Genomic DNA, 25,201 nt, shown 5'->3' on the forward strand with positions numbered 1-25,201 from the left:
ATAACAAGACCCCCTCTACAGAAGAACCGTTGAACACTATAAGAGAAAAACAATACAATATAGAACTACTCCAAGAACAATCATTAAGAGAACTACAAACAACGTCTAGACCAAAAAAGAATAGAATTCAGATACGGTAACACTGAAGAAATATACGAGCATATAAAGGTGAGTATAAAACAAGCAGCATTCGAAGTCCTTGGAGAGAAAGAACATATAACAAATAAACAGCACTATTATGAAATAAATGAACCAACAAAAAGAATAATAGAAGAAAAAAAGCAACTATACAGAAAATGGCTGACTACAAACAACGATAAAGTTTATAAAGAATATCGAGAAAAAGATAGAGAAGCGAAAAAACAAATAACACAACAAAACTAAACGGGTGTGGCAGTCCAGTGGGACTGCCGGTAGAAGTTACACTTCTATACACCCATTCGCCGTTACAAATTTATTTGGGAGTCAATCTGCACAATCATTTCATATGTAATGCTATAGGTAAGACGTAGCAGAAAGAGAAACAGAATTAATAACAACTTACTAACAATTAATAAACAACATTTGACCTGTAATAGGAGTATAGTACCTAAATGAAGGATTGAATCAATATTTTGATGAAATGTATATTTTTATTTTCATATATGTATGAAAGGAGTTGAATGCAAAATTTTTTTTACACATACTCTGCACTAAAATTCATTGTTTATTTTGTTATTAATATAAAAATACAATACAATACACTGCAACATAATTCAATATAATAATACAATACAACTTAAAATGCAATATTCATAAGTATTTAAAAATGACAATAATATACATAAAAATACACTAGAATACAGTGCAACATAATTCAGTATAAGAATACAATACAAATTAAAATGCAATATTCATAAGTATTTAAAAATGACAATAATATACATAACTTTTCTACTTACGCATGTGTTTAATTTACCATGTAATAATATTAATAAAAAAGTCCTTCCGACTGGGAATCGAACCCCGATCTCCCGCGTGACAGGCTGGGATACTGACTACTATACTACCGAGGACATCACACAAACGTATTTCAAAATTGACAGTTCTTGGTCATACAACAGTAGTGTTTTCACAACACCTATTATGTGTAAATATTGCTACCCTTAGCTATTATTAATTTGCTTATAACAATGGCCAGTTACATGCTACTACCTATTATGTACTAGTTGATATGTGAGCATAGTATATTAAATATATAGTGGGATTACAAAAATATTGCATTAAATCTTTCCTTAAAATTAAATCATTTTAGTTTTTATTTTTATTTCAGGGTTTCTCGACGAAAAGCACACATCAGAAACTATGAAAACAATGTCAATACATTCATGTAATGAGGAACAACATATGAGTCGACTTGTTGAAGAAAAAACATTTAAATGTGAAATTTGTTTCAAGCAATTTTCTCAGAAAAATAGTTTGAAAAAACATTTTAGATTGCACACTGGAGAAGAAACTTACAAGTGTGAAATTTGTTTTAAGCTGTTTACTCATAAAAGTTATTTGGATGGACACAAAATAGTTCACACTGGAGAAAAACGTCACAAGTGCGAAATTTGTTTTAAGCAGTTTTCTCAGAAAAGTAGTTTGAAAACACATTTCAGATTACACTCTGGAGAAACTCATTACAAGTGTGGAATTTGTTTCCAGCAGTTTTCTCAGAAAAGTGGTTTAAAAACACATTTGAGATTGCACACTGGAGAAACTCCTTACAAGTGTAGAATTTGTTCCAAACAGTTTTCTCAGAAAAGTAGTTTGAAAACACATTTGAGAGTGCACACAGGAGAAACTCCTTACAAGTGTGGAATTTGTTCTAAGCAGTTTTCTCAGAAAAGTAGTTTAAAAACACATTTGAGATTGCACACTGGAGAAACTCCTTACAAGTGTGGAATTTGTTCCAAGCAGTTTTCTCAGAAAAGTAGTTTGGAAAAACATTTGAGATTGCACACTAGAGAAACTCCTTACAAGTGTGGAATTTGTTCCAAGCAGTTTTCGCAGAAAAGTATTTTGGAAAAACATTTGAGATTGCACACTGGAGAAACTCCTTACAAGTGTGAAATTTGTTCCAAGCAGTTTTCTCAGAAAAGTAGTTTAAAAATACATATGAGGTTGCACACTGGAGAAAAAACTTACAAGTGTGGAATTTGTTTCCAGCAGTTTTCTCAGAAAAGTGGTTTAAAAACACATTGGAGATTGCACACTGGAGAAACTCCTTACAAGTGTGGAATTTGTTCCAAGCAGTTTTCTCAGAAAAGTAGTTTGAAAAGACATTTGAGAGTGCACACTGGAGAAACTCCTTACAAGTGTGGAATTTGTTCCAAGCAGTTTTCTCACAAAAGTAGTTTAACAACACATTTGAGATTGCACACTGGAGAAACTCCTTACAAGTGTGGAATTTGTTCCAAGCAGTTTTCTCAAAAAAGTAGTTTGGAAAAACATTTGAGATTGCACACTGGCGAAACTCCTTACAAGTGTGTTCCAAGCAGTTTTCTCAGAAAAGTAGTTTAAAAACACATATGAGATTGCACACTGGAAAAAAAACTTAAGCTATTTACTAATAAAAGTTCTTTAGATTATCACAAAACAGTTTACACTGGAGAAAAATCTCACAAATGCGAAATTTGTTTTAAGCGGTTTTCTCAGAAAGGTAGTTTAAAAACGCATTTCAGATCGCATACTGGAGAAAATCTTTACAAGTGCGAAATTTGTTTAAAGCAGTTTATTGTTGCTTGTAATTTAAAAACACATTTGAGATTGCACACTGGAGAAAAACCTTACAAGTGCAAATTTTGTTTTAAGCCGTTTTCTCGGACAAGCACTTTAAAAAAGCATATGATATTGCACACTGTAGAAAATCCGTACAAGTATGGAATTTGTTTCAAGCAATTTTCTCAGAAAACTAATTTGAAACAGCATATGTTATTGCACACTGGAGAAAAACGTTACAAGTGCGAAATTTGTTTAAAGCTGTTTACAACAAAACGTTATTTAAATATACATTCGAGATCGCACACTGGAGAAGAACCTTACCAGTGCGAAATTTGTTTAAAGCAGTTTACTAGAAAAGATCATTTAAAAACACATTTGAGATTGCACACTGGAGAAAAACCTTACCAGTGCGAAATTTGTTTTAAGCAATGTTCTCAGAAAAGTAATTTAAAATCACATTTTAGATTGCACACTCGAGAAAAACCTCAAGTGCTACCTTAAACCTTGCAATGCAATTTTTAGTGATAATACTACATATTAGTGGGTATAGTAATCAGTATTAAAAAATTTGGATATGTGGTATTATGAAGAAACTTCTTTAAGTTTTTCATAATCACATTCGTCGCTTATGTCCATGTCACTTTCATACGTGTCGCAATCGGATTGTGCATTTAAAGATGACTTAAAGAGCAGAGCTTTCACCCCTGTTAGTACATCTTTTTCTACAGTTGTTTCCATGTGCTGGAAGCTAGATATCAGTGGATGTTGGAAAAAGCACCTAGCAGTATTACTGCCATTTGTAGAGACGATACCTGGTTGACGCTAGTTTCTGAGCCTCTTTAAAAGCCCCTTGGCAATTAGCTGCTCGCTCTAGAGACTTTGCTGTGATCGCTTCAGATGGAACTGAAGGGGCATACCATTCGCATGAAGCCTCATTTATGTGGCACAAATTAACTCGGATGTTCTGTTAGTAACTTCGACAAATGAAGAGTGTTCTTGGGTAGATTTCTGCTTTTCCGCCATCTGTCTATGTTGCTGAGGTATTTCGATGCCGTTCCATAACAAAAATAGTTAATAGCACAGATTGCAGTTTTCACTTCAACCGCTACGTTTCCAGCGCATTTCGATTTACTAGAGTGGGCATTTGATCGTACACATGATCAATCCAACGCGCGATTTTTCCCAGTTCTGACGTGAAACCATCAGTATGTTTTTAAACATCGGTATATAATGGAAGTTGAATTTGTTGACACAGAATTGTTTATTAATGAAGTTGAAAAAAGACGATGCATCTGGGACATGAAGTGTCCAGATTACAAAAATAAAGTATTCAAAAAGTCTGCTTGGCAGAAGATTATGGATATTTTTGCAGGAACTGAAAACAGCTTTAGGTAAATAAACATAGTGTTAAAAATTTATTGAAATCACATTTAAAAATTAAATTAAGACAATGTATTCGTACTAGTATCACATATCTATATTAATAAAAATGAATCGCCGAAATGTTTGTACGGGTATCACTTCAGAACGACTGTACCAAATTAGATCATTCTTTTTTTTGTTGTGTTTGTTATTATCAGGAGAGGGTTTGTGTAAAAGATAATTTTTAAAAAATTGTACGGAAAGACCTTAAAAACAATGTTTGTCATTTTAAATCGTAATATAACTAATAGGTGGCGCCACACTATGACTAACAAAAGAAGCTACGATTAACAAAATAAATGTCTTCTTCTTTTTATGTAGACATGGTTCTGTCTCTTTTTCAATGTGCCTCCAGTTACATAGTTGTCGTTCCATCGTTTTCGTGGTCTTCCTATTGGGGAACCGTCTCTTGCCGTCTTTACTACTCTATTTGTTGTCATTCGGCTTACATAATCGTTCTATTATACTCTTCTATTTCTTACCCAGTCCTTGATGTTCTCCACCTTGTTTTGCCATCAATTTTTCCAAGTGTTTTTATCTCTGCTGTTTCTAACATTCTTTTTGTTCTGTCTGTGTCAGGTCGTATTTCTGCCGCGTATGTCATTGTTGGTGTGATGACTGTTTTGTAAATTCTGCCTTTCATTTCTCTCCCGATATTTTTATTTCTCCATATTATTTCATTTAAACTACCTGCGGCTCTGTCTGCTCTATTTACTTGATCTTCCACTTCTGTTTCGAGCTTTCCATAGCTAGATAATGTAATGCCTAGATATTTAAACTCCATCACTTGTTCTATTATCTGACATTAGAGGTCCAATTTACATCTTAGTAAATTTGTTGTTATAACCATGCATTTTGTCTTTTTTGGGGAAATTAACATGTTATATTTTCTGGCGGTTATATTAAATTGGTGCAGCATATGTTGTAAATCATCTTCACTTTGAGAGAGTAGTATGCATGGCAGATTATTTTAAGTAGTTTTTCTCCCATTTATTATTTCATTCATAATCAGGTTGAACAATAGAAGACTCAGGAAATCTCCCTGTTTTATCCCATTGCCAGCTTGAATAGGGTCAGTTAGTTCATCTATTTTTATTTTTATTGTGTTGGTTTGGGAGATATTTTCGATCGTTTTAATTACTCCTAAAGGTATCTCTCTTACATATAATAAGTGGATAACGTTCTTTATTTGACCCGGTCAAATGCCTTCTTAAGGTTTACAGAACATAGATATGCCGGTTTGTTATATTTTAATGATTTCTCTTGCACTTGCCTCATTATTTCACTTTGTTGACATAACCTTAAAAGGTGGCAGGAACATGTGCCAAATGTTCCAAGAACCGTGTTTTTAAAGAACCTAATAAAGGTACAGGGGATGTTTTTGGTTACCCTTGTGACATTTGCAAAAATGTTTTATGCAAAAACTGCACTGGAATTAGCTCGACAGAGATAAGGTGTCTACTTCTGGCCACCCGAATTATGCCATATTTGTGTTGACGTTTTTTGACTGCGTGCCAGGAATCAAAAGGGCAGTTACACTAACCAACCGTGTAAAAGCAGTAGAAGATACACTAAGTGAAATCAAAATTGCAAACTGTCAAAGAATGGATGAGTTTGAAAACCAGATTCGTGAGGTAAACGATGAAGTCAAGAGTTTGAAAACCAGTTTTACTACCATCATTTGAAGACATTAAGAAGGATCTTACCTTTATAAAAAATACCACCTCTACATCAAATACAAAAAACGACAATAATTACAGTTCCACATTGGTGCACGGCAGTGTTTTGTATGAAGTGTCCGAGAGACAAAAGAGATCTTACAATCTTACGATCTTTAATATGCCTCAAGATGGTGAGGAAGATGACACCTCTAAAGCTAAGGAAATGCTGTCTGGCTTAGCTGGTTCTGATATAAAAATAGTCAGTACGACTAGAATTGGTAAACGAAATAAAAATGGGTATCAATCACTACCACTAACTCTAGACTCACCTGAAACGGTTCGGTTGATATTGAGAAACAAGAGGGAGTTGGGTAGAGGTTTAAAAGTATTCCTGGAAGTTGATTTAACTACTGAACAACGAGGTGAGGTCAATGCACTGAAAAATGAGTTAAAAGAAAGACAGTGAAAGGGTGAATTCGATCTCATTTTGAAATATGTAAATGGTGTGCCAAAGTTAATGCGAAAAAACTAAACATTATAGTCGGTTCGCTATTTCCAGTCCGAACTGTCTAGTGAATTTAGTAATTATTTTTTTGCGAAGTTAATTACTTTTTGACAGACTAGAAGTGGCTGGAAATTACTATACAAACAAGCACACGTGCTCTTGTCTAATATTAATGTAAACAAACGTAAATAAAATAGAACTTTACGAATTACCAGGAATAAATATTTATTTAGTTATATCATATAATGTATAATAACAAAATAATAAAATTATAAGCGTGGTTAATACAAATATTTACTGGAATGTGTTGAATTATAACAACTGAAATATGTTTTTTAAATATATACTACCCAAAATTTTATGGCTTTAGTATACACTTCCACTATTTAATATAATTCTTCTTTTTTCAATAAAAGAAATCTATAATAAAAGTTTATTTAAGCTGTTAATACTGTGAGATAGGAACTTTTGTATTGTAGGTTTCCAGCTATGAATCTGTCAAAATATGCCCGAGCTGAGCGAATGGACCTTGTCTACCAGGTTCAAAGCCCCCTCAGTCGAGACTTCAAAAGCGCTGGTGTATTTTCAGAATGTCAGAGGATTACGTACAAAACTTCAGCTACTGTTTGAAAATACTTCTTACTCACAATATGATATTTTAGTTTTTAATGAAACATGGTTAACAGATGACATAAAGAGCACTGAACTGCAAATGTTTGACTACATATATAGAAGAGAAGAGATAGATTCTCAGAAACAAGTACCTTCAAAAGAGGTGGAGGAGTGCTTATAGCCGTCCGGAAAACCATAACCAGTGTTCGTTTGTCAGCGGCTCAAAATATCGAACATCTGTTTGTCAAGATTGAGATTGGCCACATCGACAAGTTTATCTTTGCAACTGCCTACTTTCCACCACATTGTATAATCAAATTTGCAGAAAATATAGATTATCCTGCTGAAAAGTATCCAGAATATAAGTTATGTATCCTGGGAGATTTTAATCTTCCCAATTGTCAGTGGTAAATTGATGGATTGTCTTCTGTGGCTACTCCATTACCAGGAACCTCACCAAATCAAGTCGATTCCATTCAATTCCTATCATTTTTATGTTCCTTTCATAATCTGTATCAAGTAAACACTGTTAAAAATGAAAACAACTCATTAGATCTAGTCATGTTCCAAGATGAAGAGGTTGAGGTATCTAGAGCTGAGAGTGCCCTACACCCAGAGGATAGGCATCATCCTCCACTCTCATTTTGGGTTTAAATGTGAATCTCAATATTTCAATGAGCCAGGATTGATTGGAGGTGGCTTTTATAGAGACTTTCGCTCAATGAGTGTACGGGAAGTAACAAATTTCCTTTCCCAATTTAACTGGGATGATTTGTTTAAAGATAAAAGTCCTGATCATATGATCAACGTGTTTTATGATGTTATTTACCTTGCAATTGATATTTTTGTTCCCCTGAATAAGTATTCAGTAAAAAAGTTTCCTGTCTTGTTTTCTCTAGAGCTTAAAAAACAATAATCAAAAAAAAAAAGAAAATGCATAAAAAATATCTAAAATCTTAATTACTTGCTGACTACAATGAGTTTTCTTTATTATGAGCTAACTGAACAACTGAAAGAACAATGCTATCTTGATTATGTTCTTCTGGCATGGAGATTGTCAATTTATTTGCTGAATACTTTTCCAAAACTTATAGTACTAAAGATTTTGATTTGCAGGATGAAACCTTTTTAACAGGGGACATCAACCTATCACAATTTAGCATTTCTATTTCGTCTATATATGAAAAACTTTCCATTTTGGATAGCAACAAGGGGCCAGGTCCAGATGGTCTTCCACCTTCCTTTCTTAAACACTTTAGCTTTTTACTTTCTAGACCTCTTTTTCACATTTTTAACCTGCCATTAAAGACAGGGATGTTCCCGGTCTACTGGAAAACTAGCTTTATTACCTCAATACTAAAATCTTCAGATAATTATTAAGTGAACAATTATCGGCCTATTAGCATTCTAAGTTGTATTCCCAAAGTTTTTGAGATGCTGTGACTATTTGTCAGCAACTTTAAAAGGCTATTTTATCGATCAGCAATTTGGATTTCTCTCTAGTGGCTCCACTGAACTTAATTTATTGACTTTTACTGATTTCCTTATATGTAGAATCTCTTGAAGATGGCTTCCAGGTTCATGCTGTATACACAGACTTTACAAAGGATTTTGGCCGGGTAAATCACAAGATTTTAATCAATTAGGAGTCTGGGTATCCAGGGTGAACTTTTAGAATAGATGTTATCCTACCTAACTGAAAGAATACAAATAGTACATGTTCAGGGTTTTCAATCGTTTGAGATTAAGGTACTTTCAGGAGTACCACAAGGATCATACCTAGGACCTCTTCTATTCAATAACTATGTTAATAACATTGCCTCCTGTTTCCTCTTTGCTTCTTTCCTAATGTTTGCTGACGATTAAAAAATTATATTTGAAAATTAAGAATGATGGTAACTATCAAAAACTACAGTCTGATTTGGATCGGTTGAGCTATTGGTGTGATAGCAACGAAATGGAACTTAATGTTAAAAAGTGTCATTGAATGGTTTTTGGTAGGAATAAAACTCCTAAAAATCATATCTATACTATTAATGGTTACCATTTAGACTATGTATCTCAAATAAAAGACCTAGGTGTTGTGTTTGATTCCAGCTTATCCTACATCCCCCATATCTCATCTGTTGTCTCAAAATCACTTCAACTTTTAGGGTTTATCAAACGGTGTGCTAAAGACTTTCTAAATATCCCATCAATAAAATTTTTGTATTGTTCACTTGTGGGACCCCACCTAACGTATGGTCCTAAAGTTTTGGGAAAAATTTCACCTGGTCTGATTGAGAGGCAAAATGCATTTAACAAAGAAGGCCGTGGAATTGAAATGTCATCAATTATTGACATTTAATAAACAAAGCAGAATATTTTGGTTTGTGCTCTGCAAAATGTCTTATAAAATTGATATTCGTCGAGGTGTTTATAATATGGTTGGGCGAATGTCGAAACGAGATATTTTTAATATTTTTCGAGATCAAAAGCAAATCGACAATTTATCGCACAATCAGAGAATGTGAAGAAAGGATACCATGTGTTAACTTGCGTAAAAGTGGCAATTGAAGCAGCTAAGAACAAAATTGGGGTCTCACAGCGAAAACTGGCCAGAAGATTTCATGTTGGAAAGACTACAGTATACAGGACCCTATCGAGTAACAATATTATCTACCGGAAAAGAAGGAAAGCTCCAAAATACACAGAGGATCAATTAGAGAGAATTCCGAGATGTTGCCGATGAAAAATATTTTACTTTGTCCAACTCTGAGATGAAGGATAACGATGGGTTTTACACGAAAGATTACGGAAATGTACCTGATGAAATAAAATTCAAAAGTAAGAAAAAATTTGAGAACAAAATTTTGGTATGGTGTGCAATTTCTGAGGCTGGCTTTATCACACAGCCCTACATTGGTGTTGTTCGAGGCGAAGCCTTAAACGCAAATATTTATATTCAAAGATGTCTCTCTAAATTGCTTCAGTTTGTGAACACACATCATGCAAATGATCAAATAGTCTCTTGGCCAGATCTTGCTTCATGTCATTACCCGAGGATCACAAGGGACTGGTACGAAACTAACAACATTACCTTTGTACTGAAAGCAGACAATCCCCCCAACCTACCTCAGGCTTGCCCAATTGAAGAGTTCTGGGCAATATTAAGTCGGAAAGTCTATAATAACGGATGGGAAGTACAAAATCAGGAACAGTTAAGACGCCGCATATATACAAAAATTAGAGAAATTGACGCCGAGGTCGTCCAAAGGATGATGCTACGTGTCAGGGGAATTATTAGGCAAATCGAAAATAATGGTCCCTTGTCTGTCATTTGAATTTTGATTTATAATAAGGATAGTTAAGTTAGTTGAATAATTTAATAAAAATATAAGATTATTATGGTCAGAGTTATATGCTTTTAAAATTTTTCCCAAAACTTTAGGACCATACGTTAGATTATTGTTCATGTGTGTGGTCTCCTCAGTATAACACCCATATTCAAGCTATTGAGAGAGTTCAACACAAATTCTTAAGATTTGTTGCATTTAAACAAAACCAGAGGATTGAAGAAATTAACTATTCAAATATGGAAAGGTCCCTCAACATAACTTCTCCAAATCCGACGCATGCACAAAGATCTCACTTTGTTTTATAGTATACTTCACTCTATTATTTTTGGTCCTCAACTATTGGAAAAAATTAATCTCCATGTTCCCAGTAGACATACGGCTAAATCAACCCTTTTATGTTAGACCCCATCGCACAAACTACGGACTCAATTCCTTCACATCTAGAACACCAAGGTTTGCTAATCATTATTCCCAAAGGTTGGATTGTCATAGTATTCCAAAAGAAATTAAAGCTCGGCTTAATAACTGTGTGTGATAGCTTGATGTCCTCGTGTTTTGTACATTCTTTGTTAATGTTTGTTATTTACTCTCCCTACTTTTATTTTTTGTATGATTAAAATTTTTAAATTTAATTTAAGTAGGTTACGTTAATCTTCTGTAATTTATCGATAATGTTTACATTTTATTTTAATTGGGCGATTGCCCGTTGATAAATAAATAAATAAATTATAAATATAGCGTCGGTGCATGATCTTCCAGACCTAAAACCTTGTTGTTCTTCTGCTAGTGTTATAATTTCCTTCAGTCTATTTGTTATCACTTTGGTTGTTGATTTCAATGTTGTGTTTAATAAACTAATTCCTCTGTAGGTTTTTGGATCCGATTTGTCTTCCTTTTTGAAGAGAGGTATTAGGATGCTTCCTCCTCAATATTTATTTCTTCGTTTGCCGTCACCTCTGGTGTTTGTGGTTCATTATCGTCACCTTTAGCAAATAGGAATCGAAAGTAGTGTACCCAAGTTTCCTTCTGAATGTGTTTAGTTTTTATTAGTTCGTTCATCTCTTTTCTTTATCCTCTGATCATTCTCCATATTTCTTTCTGTGTTCCGTAGAAGTCGTGTTCCATCTTTTTTGAGAAGTTCTGCCACTGTTCCCTTTTTATTTGTCTAAAGTATTCGTTTCATTTCTGGTTCGTTTATAGTGGTTATATGCCTGTTGTGTTTGTTGTCTTCTGTATTGATTAAGGGTTTCTTTTTTTCTTCACATTTTGTCTTCACTTCCCCTCTAAACCAAGGGGTTTTCGTTTTTGATACGTTAGTGTTTGTTACTTTCCTTTCTCCAAGTGATTCGGTGGCTTCGTTAATTATGTTGTTTTAGAGTTTTTCCCAGCTTTCCTTGATGTTATCGTTTTCTAATATTTCATTTCCAGCGATCTTCCCTGATATTCTTTGTCTGTATAAGTATTCCGTGGATTCCGTATTTAGTCTATGGACTCTGATTTTTGTTTGTGTTGGCGCCGCTCTTTTAGGTGTGAAGTATTTCATATTTCATAAAATAAATGTCAGTATTGGTAAATTGGGCAACAGCCATACCATACTAAATATACCGGTTCTCATTAGACCACTGAAGCAGTGGCGGCTGGTGTGGTAAAATTTTGGGTAGGCCAAGCCAGCAAATTACATATAGCTATTTGTAATCAGTGACGGATCCAGAGAGAGGGGTCACGGGGTCATGACTCCCCCCCCTACGGCCAACAATATAGTCTGTTTTTCGTAATACTTCCAGACAACCATTTGTAGACATCATACCAAGGGCAATTAAAAGTACGCACGTTTTTCCCATTTTTTTGGTCAATACACAATGTTGGCCTTTCATTCATAATAATTTTTTTTCTATTACTTTCAGTTCTTCTAGATAATGGCGATTCCAATAGTGAAACAACAATGTCCAAACACTCACTATCAACATTACTATTACTGCAACCTGGTAAAGCGTCATAAAACTCATTTTTATGTATCAGTTATAAAACAATCTCACATATATAAGTTGCATACAATCAGGCGATATAGAAATCACGCAAATGTGATTTTTTTCTCTTCGAATTTTATGATTTTTTTTTTAATTTATTTGGGCAACCGTGCACTTGTTTGTAATTGTGTTGTTTGTTTAAAAATATGTTACAATTATAGATTATGTTACATATTTTTTATCATAATTCAAAAGAAAATTTATATTACAATTCGATAATTACGTTACAAGTGACAACGATGGTCGTCGTAGGCCCGATCGTCTGATTCCTAAACAGCAAGCATAAACACGACAATATAAATCGTTGTCCAGCAAGCTGCTTCAAACTTCAAACGCTTTTTGTACGGGGATCTTATGTGAGCTGGGTCGGCCAGTTCCGATCGGGCCTATTAATGATATTTAAAATGCCTGAATACGATTCGATGCTTTCTGTGGTAATATAATAACATGGTTCTTTTAACGGACGCTAATGTATTGAGTACATTTAAAAGTTATTTACATGCATTAACATAATTTTTGAATATGTTTTTCAATTTTAAAGCTCTTAAAATTATTGGGTAGGCCCGGCCTATCCTGCCTACCCCCAAAAGCCGCCACTGCACTGAAGTCAATGTCAATTAGTGTAGGTTTGCGGTTAAAACTTGGATGGGTGACCGCTTGGGAACACCGCATGTTGTTGCCATGTAAAACCTTTCTTCTCCAAAACGGATGGAGAGATTTTTATGAAATTTACATTTGTATTCTGTGGGTCTGAGAATAGATCGTTATCTATTTTTCATACCCCTAAGTGGTAAGGGTGGTTAACCCCAAATTTTTTTATTTTTTTAACAATTTTTTTTTTACTTTTATGTTTTTATGATGTGGCGTTAAAAATACATACAGCCCTTAATTTTCACCCCTCTAAAATAGCTATATAGTTTCACAGAGTTAGTTGCGATACTTCTCCGAAATGGCTAAAGCGATTTGTATAAAATTTCACATGTGTTATCTGTAGGTCTGAGAATAGATTGTTATCTATTTTGATACCTCTTAAGTGGTAAGGGTAGTTCACTCCAAACATTTTTTTTTATTTTTATATTTCTGTCATGTGTCATTAAAAAATACATTCAGCCCTTAATTTTCACGCCTTTATTACTAACCCCTATTTTTTAATAGCTATATTTGTGTCACAGAGTTAGTTGCCATACTCCTCCGAAATGGCTTGACCGATTTTTATGAAATTTTACATATATATTCTGTGGGTCTGAGAGTAGGTCGTAATATATTTTTCATTTCAAGGGGTAAGGGTGGTTCACCCTAAACATGTTTTTTTTTAACAAAATTGTTTACCATTATTTTTTTATGATGTGGCATCAAAAAATACATGCAAAACTTAATTTTCACCCCTCTATCACTAACCCCTATTTCTTAATAGCTATATCACTGTCACAGAGTTAGTTGCTATAATTCTTCGAAATGGCTGGAGCGATTTTTACGAAATTTTACGTATATATTCGGCGAGACTGAGAATAGGTCGTAATCTATTTTTCATAACCCCATCCATCATACACCTATCCAAAAAATTTTTTTTTTTTTTATTTTTTGGACAAAATTTTTTATTTTTATTTTTTATGAGGTAACATTAAACAATACATACAACCCCTGAATTTTCACCCTTCTATCACCAACCCCTATTGTTTAATAGCCAGTCAAAGAATTCGTTGCTATACTTCTTAGAAACGGCTTGACTGATTGTTATTAAATTTTCTATGTATATTCGGTAGGTCTGATAATCGGTCGTAATCTACTTTCCATACCTGTAATGGGTAAGAGTGGTTCACCCCTAACATTTTTTGATTTTGTTACAAATTTTTTATTTTTATTTTTTTATGATGGCTGGTCCATCTCAAACATCTCTTTTATTTTTTGGACAAAATTTTTTATTTTTATTTTTTTATGATGTGGCATTAAACAATACATGTGGCATATGACAGTACATGTCGGTCAGATAGCCAAGCGGGCTGGGCGGCCGGCTTCTCATTCGCTTCACTGCGAGTGGTTCAGTGGACGTGGGTTCGGTCCCCAGCTCGGTGTACAGAAAAACAAAAAGTCTAACGCAGCAGTTTAAAATTCTAGATGAATCTGCGGCTTAGACTGGAATATGCTTGTGTCTGATCGGCCTATGGTGGAGCAGTACGGCAAGAGATAAGGGCTTGCGGCTCGATGATACTCCTCCATAGATCCCTACCGGAAGGGCGTGACGTCTAAAAATACCGGGTATATATATATATATATATATATTAAACAATACATACAACCCATTATTTTCACCCTTCTATCACCAACCCCTATTTCTAGGGCTGCTGAGAACCATATGGTTCCAAGCGACATTTACAAAATTTTTCAGGAAACGAATTTTAAAGTTTGCTGTCAAATAAAACGGTTCTGACAAAATTATTTTTTGCCAGATATGTTATATATTATTGTTTAAGGATTTGGTAATACGGTAATTCATAAGACAATGCTGTCGTTATGGTCTAAAATGCAAATTTCATGGTTTTTTCAAAATGTTATACTTATACTTGGAACCTTATGGCACTGTAACCGCTGTACTTGGAACTTTGTGTCCCTAAAGAAATTTGATGTTTTAAAAATATGTCATCATTATAGACTTTATTGCCTTTGTAGCACTGATAACAATAATAGCCTATACAATGTTGTTGGAAGAATTTTTAAAAACATAGGAACAATAAAATTAACGAAGAGTAGAAAATTAACTTTTATTTATAAACTGTTTCGTTTCAGAAATCAAACATTTCGTGTAATTCTGGTTTTCCAGTGGCGTCTATTTATACGCAAACTCAATATGCTCAAGCTTTTTCTCAGTCAGAGATTTGGGTTTTGTGTTATCGACCGGAGCTACTACAAAGTCAGTAGTGGAATTATTTATGGAAACCACTCTTTGTTTCTTCCTAATGCTGCTGGTAACTTTACTAACATTGACTGCAGAACATTCGGCGCAGTGATTATTCAGCTTATACTGAACAGTAAACATGTCTTTTTGCACAAAACGTAGTTGACAAACTTTAGTATAAGGTATTTTATTATAGGGTTATAATGACGCTGTTTTTGTGAAGTTTTTAAAGTGTGTTGGTTTCATATTAATCACACAGAATGGCTTTCGTCTGTTAACTTTTAACAAAAGTCTAACAAGCGCTAGTGGAGACTAAATATCCGTAACCTTCATAGCTTTTTCTATGCGAGAATGGTTATTATCGACAACCTGTATGCACGAATGACCAGGTATGGAGTATTTCATAGTTACCATTTGGATATTAGGATGTTTGTTCAGGAAGTCAGTGATTGCTACTGAGATCAGGGAGTTCCTGTTCTGATGAACACAACTATCACTCCACGTGATTATCTCATTTATTTCCGAATGTTTTAAAACTACTTTCTCTAAAATTTGTATTGGGGCACTAGACAAATCATTGCCTGATCTCCCACATAATGTTTCTGGATATACTGTACAGTAAACTTCTGAATCAACAGAACTGTGAGCTGTCAGATTGTATACATTTAATTTCTGTTTGTAAAACAGCACAGAGACTTTAGATTTAGGTAGATTTATGACATTTTCCAGATCAAAACATATAATGGCACAGTTTGAGTTCTGTTTTTTTTTTGTCATTTTCGCGTTCTTGGCGTATTATCAATTTCTTTGCAATGTTCGAGTGATATATCTGTTCCTTTTATGCATGCACCCTGTTCTCTTTTTTGGCAAATCTATAGTCCTCGCAGACGTCACACCTATCCGTTTTCGATTGCAAGAACTCAAGATTATGCTCAAAATTAAAAATGTGCCTATTCAACGACAGCGTTTGTGGAAGTATATTATTTGCATTGCACATTTCAATGAACAAATCATACATGTTTTGAACGTTAAGTGTTGGGTCTAGATATCTTTTTTTAAATCTTTCCTACAATAATGTGCATCTACATATGAAAAATATTGCATGCGTTGTGTTATTACTTCATTTTCTTTGCTTGAAATGCGATCTTTGGTCCCTTTCTCTCTTTTATCAGTGTGTAGTGTGCCTGAATGTTGAACTGCAGAATATCTACAAGCATACGTTTGGTGGTAAAGATATTACCACTATAATTAAGCGAAACCGCCTGCAGTGGGCAGGACATGTAGCCCGGGCCCCTGAGTCAAACATGATAAAAAAGATTCTAACAGCGCAACCCGTGGGAATGAGAAGACGGGGTAGACCAAAGCTGAGGTGGATGGACGGGGTAACACAAGATGCCGAGAAGATCGGGGTCGGCAACTGGAAAATTCAAGCGAGGGACAGAATAGAATGGCGTAGAAAGCTTGAGAAGGCCGAGGCCCTCTAAGGGCTGTAGCACCATGATGATGATGATGAAGTGTGCCTGAATGACTTTTCTGTAAATGCACAGTATATTTGGCTTATGCAAAGCGTATTTAAGAAAAATGGCTTGCATACTTTCAATTTTTCATTTTGTTTCTCGAAGTAATACTCAAATGAAAATGATTTGTAGTTTGTTAAACTAACCCCTTTCTTCGGAGTTAAATTTTTTATTACATCGGAAACGACAACTTTGGTTGCAATCTGTCCGTGTATTAATTACTTTAGCGGACCTAGCTATACGTTTAGCACTGATGTAGCTTTTTCCTTGTTGATAATTATCTTCCCGTTGTGTTTTTTTCCACATCTGAGGACTCCGCTTTCGTTTTCGAGTCCTATTTACCTCCTTCATTGGGGTGTTTTCAGATTATAATTCGGAACTTGAGGTGGAACTGTAGTCTACTAAGCAACAACGCATTATTCCTACAAAATGTTTTTGTAAACGATAGTTATACATACTATTTAATTTGTCTTAAGTTCGTAAGGCAACCACTTGGTTATTTGGAAATTAGTGTGGCAGAGTTATTAGTGTCACAGAGTTAGTTGTCACATTCCTTCGAAACGGCTTGACCGATTTTTATGAAATTTTGTATGTATATTCGGTTGAATATACTTCCAGGCAAGTTGTTTTCATTCAAATCAGTTGGCACAGTTATAAATCAGAATGGCGTAGTCAACTATCCTATAGAGTTTTTTATTTCATTAGAATTGCCTGGACTCTCACCTAACAATTTTCAATTAAAAGTAGGATCTGTTGTCATTATGTTGTGTAACATTATTCAACCTTGACTGTGCAATGGAATGAGACTGACTGTGAAAAGGTTAATGAATAATATCATTGCGACAACGATCATCAAGGAAAAATACATAGAAGAGGATGTCTTTATCCCGCGTAAACCGATGAGTACAATTTCCCGTGTTTTTGGCTTTTGCAATGACAATTAACAAATCACAAACCCAACCGTTGAAAATTTGCGGAATTTACTTAGAGTTTCCATGTTTCGCGCATGGGCAATTATTCCCATGTCGGAAAATCGTCATCGTTGTATATTTATTTAACACAAAAAAAAAATTAAAATATTTTTATCAGAATCCAATAAATGAATTCAACTTTTTTCATGCATAATATATTTGAGTGTTTTTGTTTTGTTTTATTTTCTATTAATTTTTTACTCACATCATTTAATTCCGAGGCGGTACGATATTCGCTGGGCCAGCTAGTTTCTAATAAAAATGTTTGTTGTCACCTGAGCTAACCTAAAAGTTAGTACTAAAGTTAGTATACTTAGGAAATATGTGAGTGTTTTGTGTACACAACATATTAACACTTATAGTGTACATTTTAAAGACCCTTAAACCATACGGTCTTGCCATGGGAGTTTCCCGTCCTTAACGAAGTGCTGTGCAAACTTGTCCCTCATAATTCTTGCGTAGTTACTTGCCCGAGGTACTTGTCCTGTGCATAACACTTTCGAAGGGTGCTTGATAATAAGTCTCTTCTTCCCTGAAGCCATCTTGACGTCTGACGCAATTTTGTAGAACGCAGGCTGCCAAAATAATTGATTCGGCAAAATCTATGTTAACATTCAGGGGTCTATGAAATACTCACCACTTGTTTGTCATTATTCCAAACGTGCATTCTATGTAGCGGCGATCCCTTGAAAGCTAATAGTTGGCGATTTTTTTTACATGAGGAAGGTGCTTTCCTACGTAAGGACACATGATGTTTTGGACATGCCAAAAGCATTGTCACCAACAAATACGTAAGGTAAACTAGTGTTATCTAAGTCTGTTATTGGTTTGGGTGCTGGGATGTCAAATGTTTCTTCAGATATATGTTTGTAAAACAACGATTCTTTGAAAATTGTTGAGTCATTATTTTTGCCATAAGACCCTACGTTTGCATATAGAAAGCAATAGTTCGCATAACACACCGCTAATAGTTGAAAAGAAATGTTTGTATGTAGTTATGGTAAAGAAATCCAGTACCAGAAGGTTGCACAATTTTAATATGCTTCCCATCCATTGCTCCTAAGCAGTTGGGGAAATTTGTATGTTTAAGGAATTCATTGTTGATGTCTTTCCATCTTCTGAAATAGAAGGAATACAAATACTCGCCACTTGTTTGTCATTATATCAAATGTGCATTCTATGTAGCGGCGACGACTTGAAGGTCTATAGTTGGAGATTTTTTTACATGAGGAAGGTACTCTCCTACGTAAGGGCACGTGATGTTTTGGACAGGCCAAAAGCGTCGTCACCAACAAATAGGTACGTAAGGTAAACTAGTGTTATCTAAGTCTGCTATTGTTTTGGGTGCTGGGATGTCAAATGTTTCTTCAGATACATGTTTGTAAAACAACCATTCTTAGAAAATTGTTGAGTCATTACTGGCCATAAGACCCTACGTTTACATATAGAAAACAATATTTCGCATCACACACAGATATGCTTCTCTTCCATTGCTCCTAAGCAGTTAGAGAAATTTGTATATTTAAGGAATTCATTGTTGATTTCTTTACATCATTCTTCTGAGATAAGAGGCATACATATGGGTTTGGGAACTCTCCACAGAGCTGAGCATATTTGTCGCACTATATTTGAGATTGTGGATTTTCCAAACTTGTAGGTGTAAGGGAGGTCAGCAAAGGAGTGTTGCCAAATATCTAGAAAAGTACAAACTACCTGTATTTTTATGTTTTTGTAGTATGCGAAGTGCAGATGCCTATAATCAACTCTAAATAATAAAAACAACCGATAATTTGTGCGTTAACCCTTTTTTTGTTTTAGGAACTACCTTGCAGAAAAATGTTCGAGACTACTTTGGAAGGGCACTAAAGAAGATGATCACAATCTATTTTGTACATCTTTGTATACGGAGCTACAAAAAGTACCTGAACATGGACGGATCCATACCAAAGTACACCTTTTAGAAGTCATTCGGAGGGCTCAAGAATTCTACAACCCTTCACACATTCATCCAGCACCACAGAGTTATCAGTCGTATCCACCACCACAGACCTACAAATCAGCCAAGAAACAAACGTCCACCAATACAAGAAAGCTTCTACAGGCACATCGGTTACAGCAGCCACTCACCAGCAGTGAGTTTTAACAGACGACAAGTGCAAGTCAGAAGTCATTCGCTGACACGAGTAGTTGTCTGTAGTGTTGTCAAAGTTGTTTTGCTGTTTTTTATATGTTTTTTGCTAAAAAATGGAATGGACAAACGAAGTTATTTTTGATTTTTTAAATTTGTATCAAAATGAACCAAGTTTATGGAAGCCTACGGCGCCAGAGCTTAAGAACCGGAACGATATATACGATGTATGGAACCGAATAAAAAATCAATTGAAGAATAGTACTATTTCGATTAAAGACTTAAAAAAGAAGAAGCCTGAGTGGCTTTTTTATGATATAATGGCAGATTTTTTGGATGATGTCTATAAACCAAAAAAAACGAAGAGTTCTGAGGTAAATAAATATTTATTGTAATTAAACTTTATACCTATGTAACTACTAATATCAATCTTTTTCTTATTTGTCATCACTAAAGACTGAAAAATATGCAGTATAAAATGCATTTTAAAACGAATATGCGAAAATGCATTTCTACTTTAGAAATAGGTAAGGTAAACGTACCAGTAATTGACACAGTACCGGTAGTTGACACATATGACTTTACATCCTAAAAATAAGAAAATCCTTTTGTGCAAACCTGTTCAAAATAAATGACTGATATATTATGCCATCTATGATTCAGTGGCAAATTTATTAGTTTCAGGTTTTAATGGCAGCCATCGTTTTCAGAAGTGTACATGCTGATCTGTGTTTTTACTGAATTTCTTGTTAAAAGTGATAAGAAGGTAAGATTTAAAATTTTTTTTTTTTAATACGTAGTACTTTTTACTGAACTAATGGATCTGTGCAGGCTAAAAATATCTAAATCATAGCTCATTTAATACTGTAGCTTAATTACTGATGTGTACATAACTTTATTTTTTAGTGTCAATTACTGGTACAGCTATTTTGAAAATGTACCGGTATTTGACATTTGTGTCAACTACTAAGGGCGGTTTACTTCGTATCATGCATATTTTATATTACTTATATTCAATACATAATTCTGTTTATGGAAAAATACTTTTGAAATATTAAAATGAGACCCACTAGTAGTTGACACGTGTCAACTACTGCTTCAAATTAGTGTCAATTATTGGTTCCTTTCTCGGTTTCATCATGCCACCGATCAAGGGTCAGATGTTGTCTTACTCTGAAGAACAAATGGAGGCCGCTATAGCAGCTGTATTGGCCGGCGAGGTCGTTGCAAGGACAGCAAATAAGTTTAAAGTTCCTCGTGCCACTCTGACAGATAAGGTTAAAGGAATTACGCCACGATGTCGAAGAATGGGACCGGATCCAATTTTAACACATGATGAAGAAAAAATTGTAGTCCAATGGATGATATTTTCGATGGCTAAAGCCGGATTTCCTGTTGGCAAAGGTACTTTACTGGACAGTGCTTAACATCTAATCATACAGTTAAAACGTAAAAATCCATTCACAGACAATAGGCCCGGAAGGAGATGGTATAAAAGCTTTCTAAAACGACATAAAGAAGTAGTGAAGCGAACAGCTCAAAATCTTACTGTAAGCAGATCTTCAGTAACAAAAGAAAATATCCAAACATGGTTTAAAGAAGTACGCAAATACTTAGATAAAAATGAACATGGGTCCATTTTAGAGGATTCTTCAAGAAATTTTAATAGAGATGAATCTGCATTTTTCTTAAACCCGAAAGGAGGGAAAGTCCTAGCACGGAAAGGAGACAAAACTGTGTTCCAGCAAGTTAACAGTGACGAGAAGGAATGCCTGACCGTCTTGGTTACCGGTATCGTAGCTGGTCAGGTACCATCACCTATGGTAGTGTTTAGGTACGACAGGATTCCGAAGGAAATTGCTATGAGTATTCCTCCGAACTGGGGAATAGGAAAATCGGATTCTGGGTGGATGTCTGGTGAAACTTTTTTTGAGTTTATAGCGAATATTTTTCATCCTTGACAACATCAAGTTACCTGTTATACTTTTTATTAACGGACATGCTTCACATCTCACGTTGCATACTAGTAGGTTTTGTGCAGATAACGGCATTGTTACGGCCCTTTTTCCAAACGCAACCCATTTGATACAGCCCATTGATGTTGCCGTTTTTCGCACTCTTAAAGAGGGATGGAAAACTAAAGTACAGCAATGGCGAATTGACAACCACGAGTCTCCAATTTTAAAAATTGGAGACTCGTGGTCCATTTTTTTCCATTCTAAATACGTTGTTACAAGAGAGACTAACTCCTTCCATACTCCAAAACGGATTTAAAAAATGTGGGTTAGTGCCTTGAAATCCGCAGGAGATGACCATACCAGGTGAGATAAAATCAGAGAGTAAACTCTCTGATGACATTTCAAGTCGAGCTTCAAAAAATATTGAGCTGGGGTTGAAATGTTTGGAAAAATATATTCAACCTGAAAAACTTTTACAGTTTAGAAAGATTGAAGAATGGAATGGAGATAAAGAAGATGTGTCACTTTTTTGTCTTTATAAAACAATTGCCTATGATTATCAGGCAAAATGTGCTACATTACAAAACAAGAAAACGGAAGAGAGGAGAGAAGAAACTGAACAAGATAATGACTGTAAGAGTAAAGAAAATAATAAACAGAAAAAACAGCTAGAAGAAATCCCCAACAATTCTGCAGATGAAAAGATGACGTGACCACCACACCAGATGTACATATGACACCTGTCAAAAAATTACAGACACAAGCGCCGATCCCTTCAACTTCACATGATAGAATTCCTAATACTAATGTGATTCAGTCAACGCTTTACTTTCAAGGTCCCTCGAGTTCACGTGACATTGATCCACCTAGTACTTCAGAAATTGAGAACCCGTCAGTAACGATGCAAGCCCCTTCACCAAATGTCTCAAATGTTATAATACCTTCTCCTTTTAAAAGAGTTTTCTATTGGCCTGAGCCAAAACTACCAAAAGGAAAAAAACAGAAGAGGGAAAAAATACCATCAGTGGCCTCCTCCAGACAGTGGCAGGAGTATCACGAGAAAAAGGAAAAAGCTAAAGTAGAACATGAAGAGAACAAGCAAAAAAGAGCCAGAGAAAGGCTCGCTAAAAAAGAAGAACGTGAACTAATAAAAAGAAACAAAATAGAACAAAAGAAAAGCACTGAAAGAAAAACAAAAACAACTTACAATATTTCCTCTGATTCAGAGTCTGATGAGGAATGGGTTGAATCAGATGACAGCATAGACGATATTAGCGATATAAGTTTTAATTTGAGAAACGCAGTGGATAATTCTGAAAAAACCAAAGGTACTTCTAAAAAAGGCGACTATGTATTAGTTGAGTTTTCAGGAGAAAAAAGAGTTCATAATTCGTCTCTGTTATTCAGGAAGTTATTTTAAAAACTGAAGCTGAAGTAGTAGCGATGATTTGTTGTAATATGGAAAAAACTGGTTTCAAACTAAATTCAGATAATGTAAGTGTCATTGATTTTAAACAAATAAGAGAAAAGCTTGATTTCCCAAATATGACAGCAGCAGGTCATAGACTAAAATATGAATTTAGTAAGCCATTAGATGTTAGTGGATAAAAATGTTTCAGTGTCAACTACTAGATCATTATTGTGACAAGCACTGGTGACAACTTTTTTAGTGTCAACTACAGGGACATTTGCAGCCCCAAAATTTTGTTTATTTTTTGAATAATTGTGATGTTTTCATTAACCTAATTATAAACACATTATTTTAGAAGCATCATATTACCTAAGTTTTATTAAAGTTTTTGTTTTTTTAAATAAATGCGTCATTTATCTTGTAATTATCAAATGTTTATCAAATAAATCCAAAATTTGTATTTTTTATTCTTAAGGTGTCAAATACTGGTACATTTACCTTATATGTACTTATTTTAATAAACATTTTAAAGTATAGGTTGAATACAGTGCGGTTAGAATTTAAAACAAATTATTGATTGTTATACACTCGCGATCATAAAATCCGGGTCACCTTGAAAATTTCAAGTTTCTGGAATATTTTTGCTTCTGGTGCAGTAATAAACTTTTTTTTAGGCTAACGTATTTTTTATTTGTCATCAATGTTTGTGTTGAAAGAAAAAAAAACTGTTTTTTATTGTTTTTATTGAAAAAGCAGAAAACAAACCAAATTGTTGATAAAACAGGCATACGAAAAAAATGGAAAATACAGAACGTGGTAAAATGTCAGTGAAATTTCAATGACTAATATCGTGTATTGCCTCCACTTGCTCTAATGACCTCTTGCAGACGACGGGGCATACTCTCAATTTTTCTCCAGATCACATGTTGTGGTAGGTTATTCCACTCTCTCACTAAGAGATCCTTGAGATCCTGTCGGTTGTTAGGAGGAGATGTTAGGGGTTGAATACGTTTTTTCAAATCGTCCCAGATATGTTCGATGGGATTCAGGACCCGCGACCTAGCTGGCCAGGGTAACCTCGTAATTCCAACCTCGTCCAAGTATTGCATACTGATCGTGGCAACGTGCGTTCGCGCGTTGTTCTACATAAAAACGACGTTTTCTCCAATCCTTGCCATGGTATGCATAACATGTTCTTCCAGAATCTCCGTAATGTCCCTTCGTGCAGTTAAGGACCCATTTTCGATGAAGGGTAATTCTGTGCGGAAGTCGAAAGATACACCTCTCCATTCCATGACCGAGCTTCCACCAAATGGCATTCTTGGAGCAATGCAAGCTTGTGAAAATCATTCACCGGTTCTCCTCCAAACTCTTACACGTCCATCGGATCCAGTTAGGCAGAAACGGGATTCATCTGAGAATAACTCTTTGCTCCAATCGTTAATTCCCCAATGCGCGTATTGTCGAGCAAAAGCTAGTCGTGCAACTCGATGCGCCAGGCAAAGTGGCGGTCCTGTAGCCATTACCCGAGAAGATAGTCTAAAAGAACGAAATCTTTTCCTGACCGTTGCAACGCTAACATTGCGATTTCGTACTTCCTGTAGACGATTTCGATGCATAATCGCAGTTAAGGTCCGGTTTCGTAAAGCCTGAAACACAAGAAAACGGTCACCTCGTACCGTGGTCATTCTTCTTCGTCCAGAGTCAGGTCGTCTGGATAGTAAACCCTTCTCCTGAAAGTGTTGAAGCACTCGTTGAACCGTAGAAAGGCTTACGCCAACAGTTCTTGCAACTTGCCGTTGAGTGTGACCCTCTTTCACAAGCGCAACAATTTGTGCCGTTTTAGCAACAGTCAAGGGTATTTTTGGCAAAAAATAAACAATAATAAACACTAATAGTGGCACTAATAAACACTAATGGTGGCAATAATAAACGTTTGTTCGTTGCGTTTGAACAAAAAGTCGAAGCACAAATGAGACATTTAAAACAAGCGGCAGTTACAGGTACCGT

At 35.0% G+C, this 25,201-nt stretch overlaps 1 protein-coding gene across 4 annotated transcripts in view; it reads left to right on the forward strand.

Annotated features, from left to right (window-relative positions):
- The window catches only part of LOC140450266 (uncharacterized), a 36,839-nt gene that overhangs the window by 9,483 nt on the left and 2,155 nt on the right, over positions 1-25,201 (forward strand). For 2 of the 4 annotated variants that reach the window (XR_011951999.1, XR_011951997.1), the window contains 2 exons: positions 1,313-4,139; positions 19,513-20,196. Coding sequence is in view for 1 of the 4 variants with exons in the window: in XM_072543790.1 (XP_072399891.1) it covers positions 1,313-2,547 (1,235 nt within the window). In the remaining 3 variants the exon portion in view is untranslated. Of the gene's footprint in view, positions 1-1,312; positions 7,396-19,512; positions 20,197-20,500; positions 20,589-25,201 lie in introns of those variants that run through there. The other 2 variants (XR_011951998.1, XM_072543790.1) reach the window with 2 other exon arrangements.

This window comes from Diabrotica undecimpunctata, chromosome 9, assembly GCF_040954645.1.
Source record: "Diabrotica undecimpunctata isolate CICGRU chromosome 9, icDiaUnde3, whole genome shotgun sequence".
Lineage (NCBI taxonomy): Eukaryota > Metazoa > Arthropoda > Insecta > Coleoptera > Chrysomelidae > Diabrotica > Diabrotica undecimpunctata.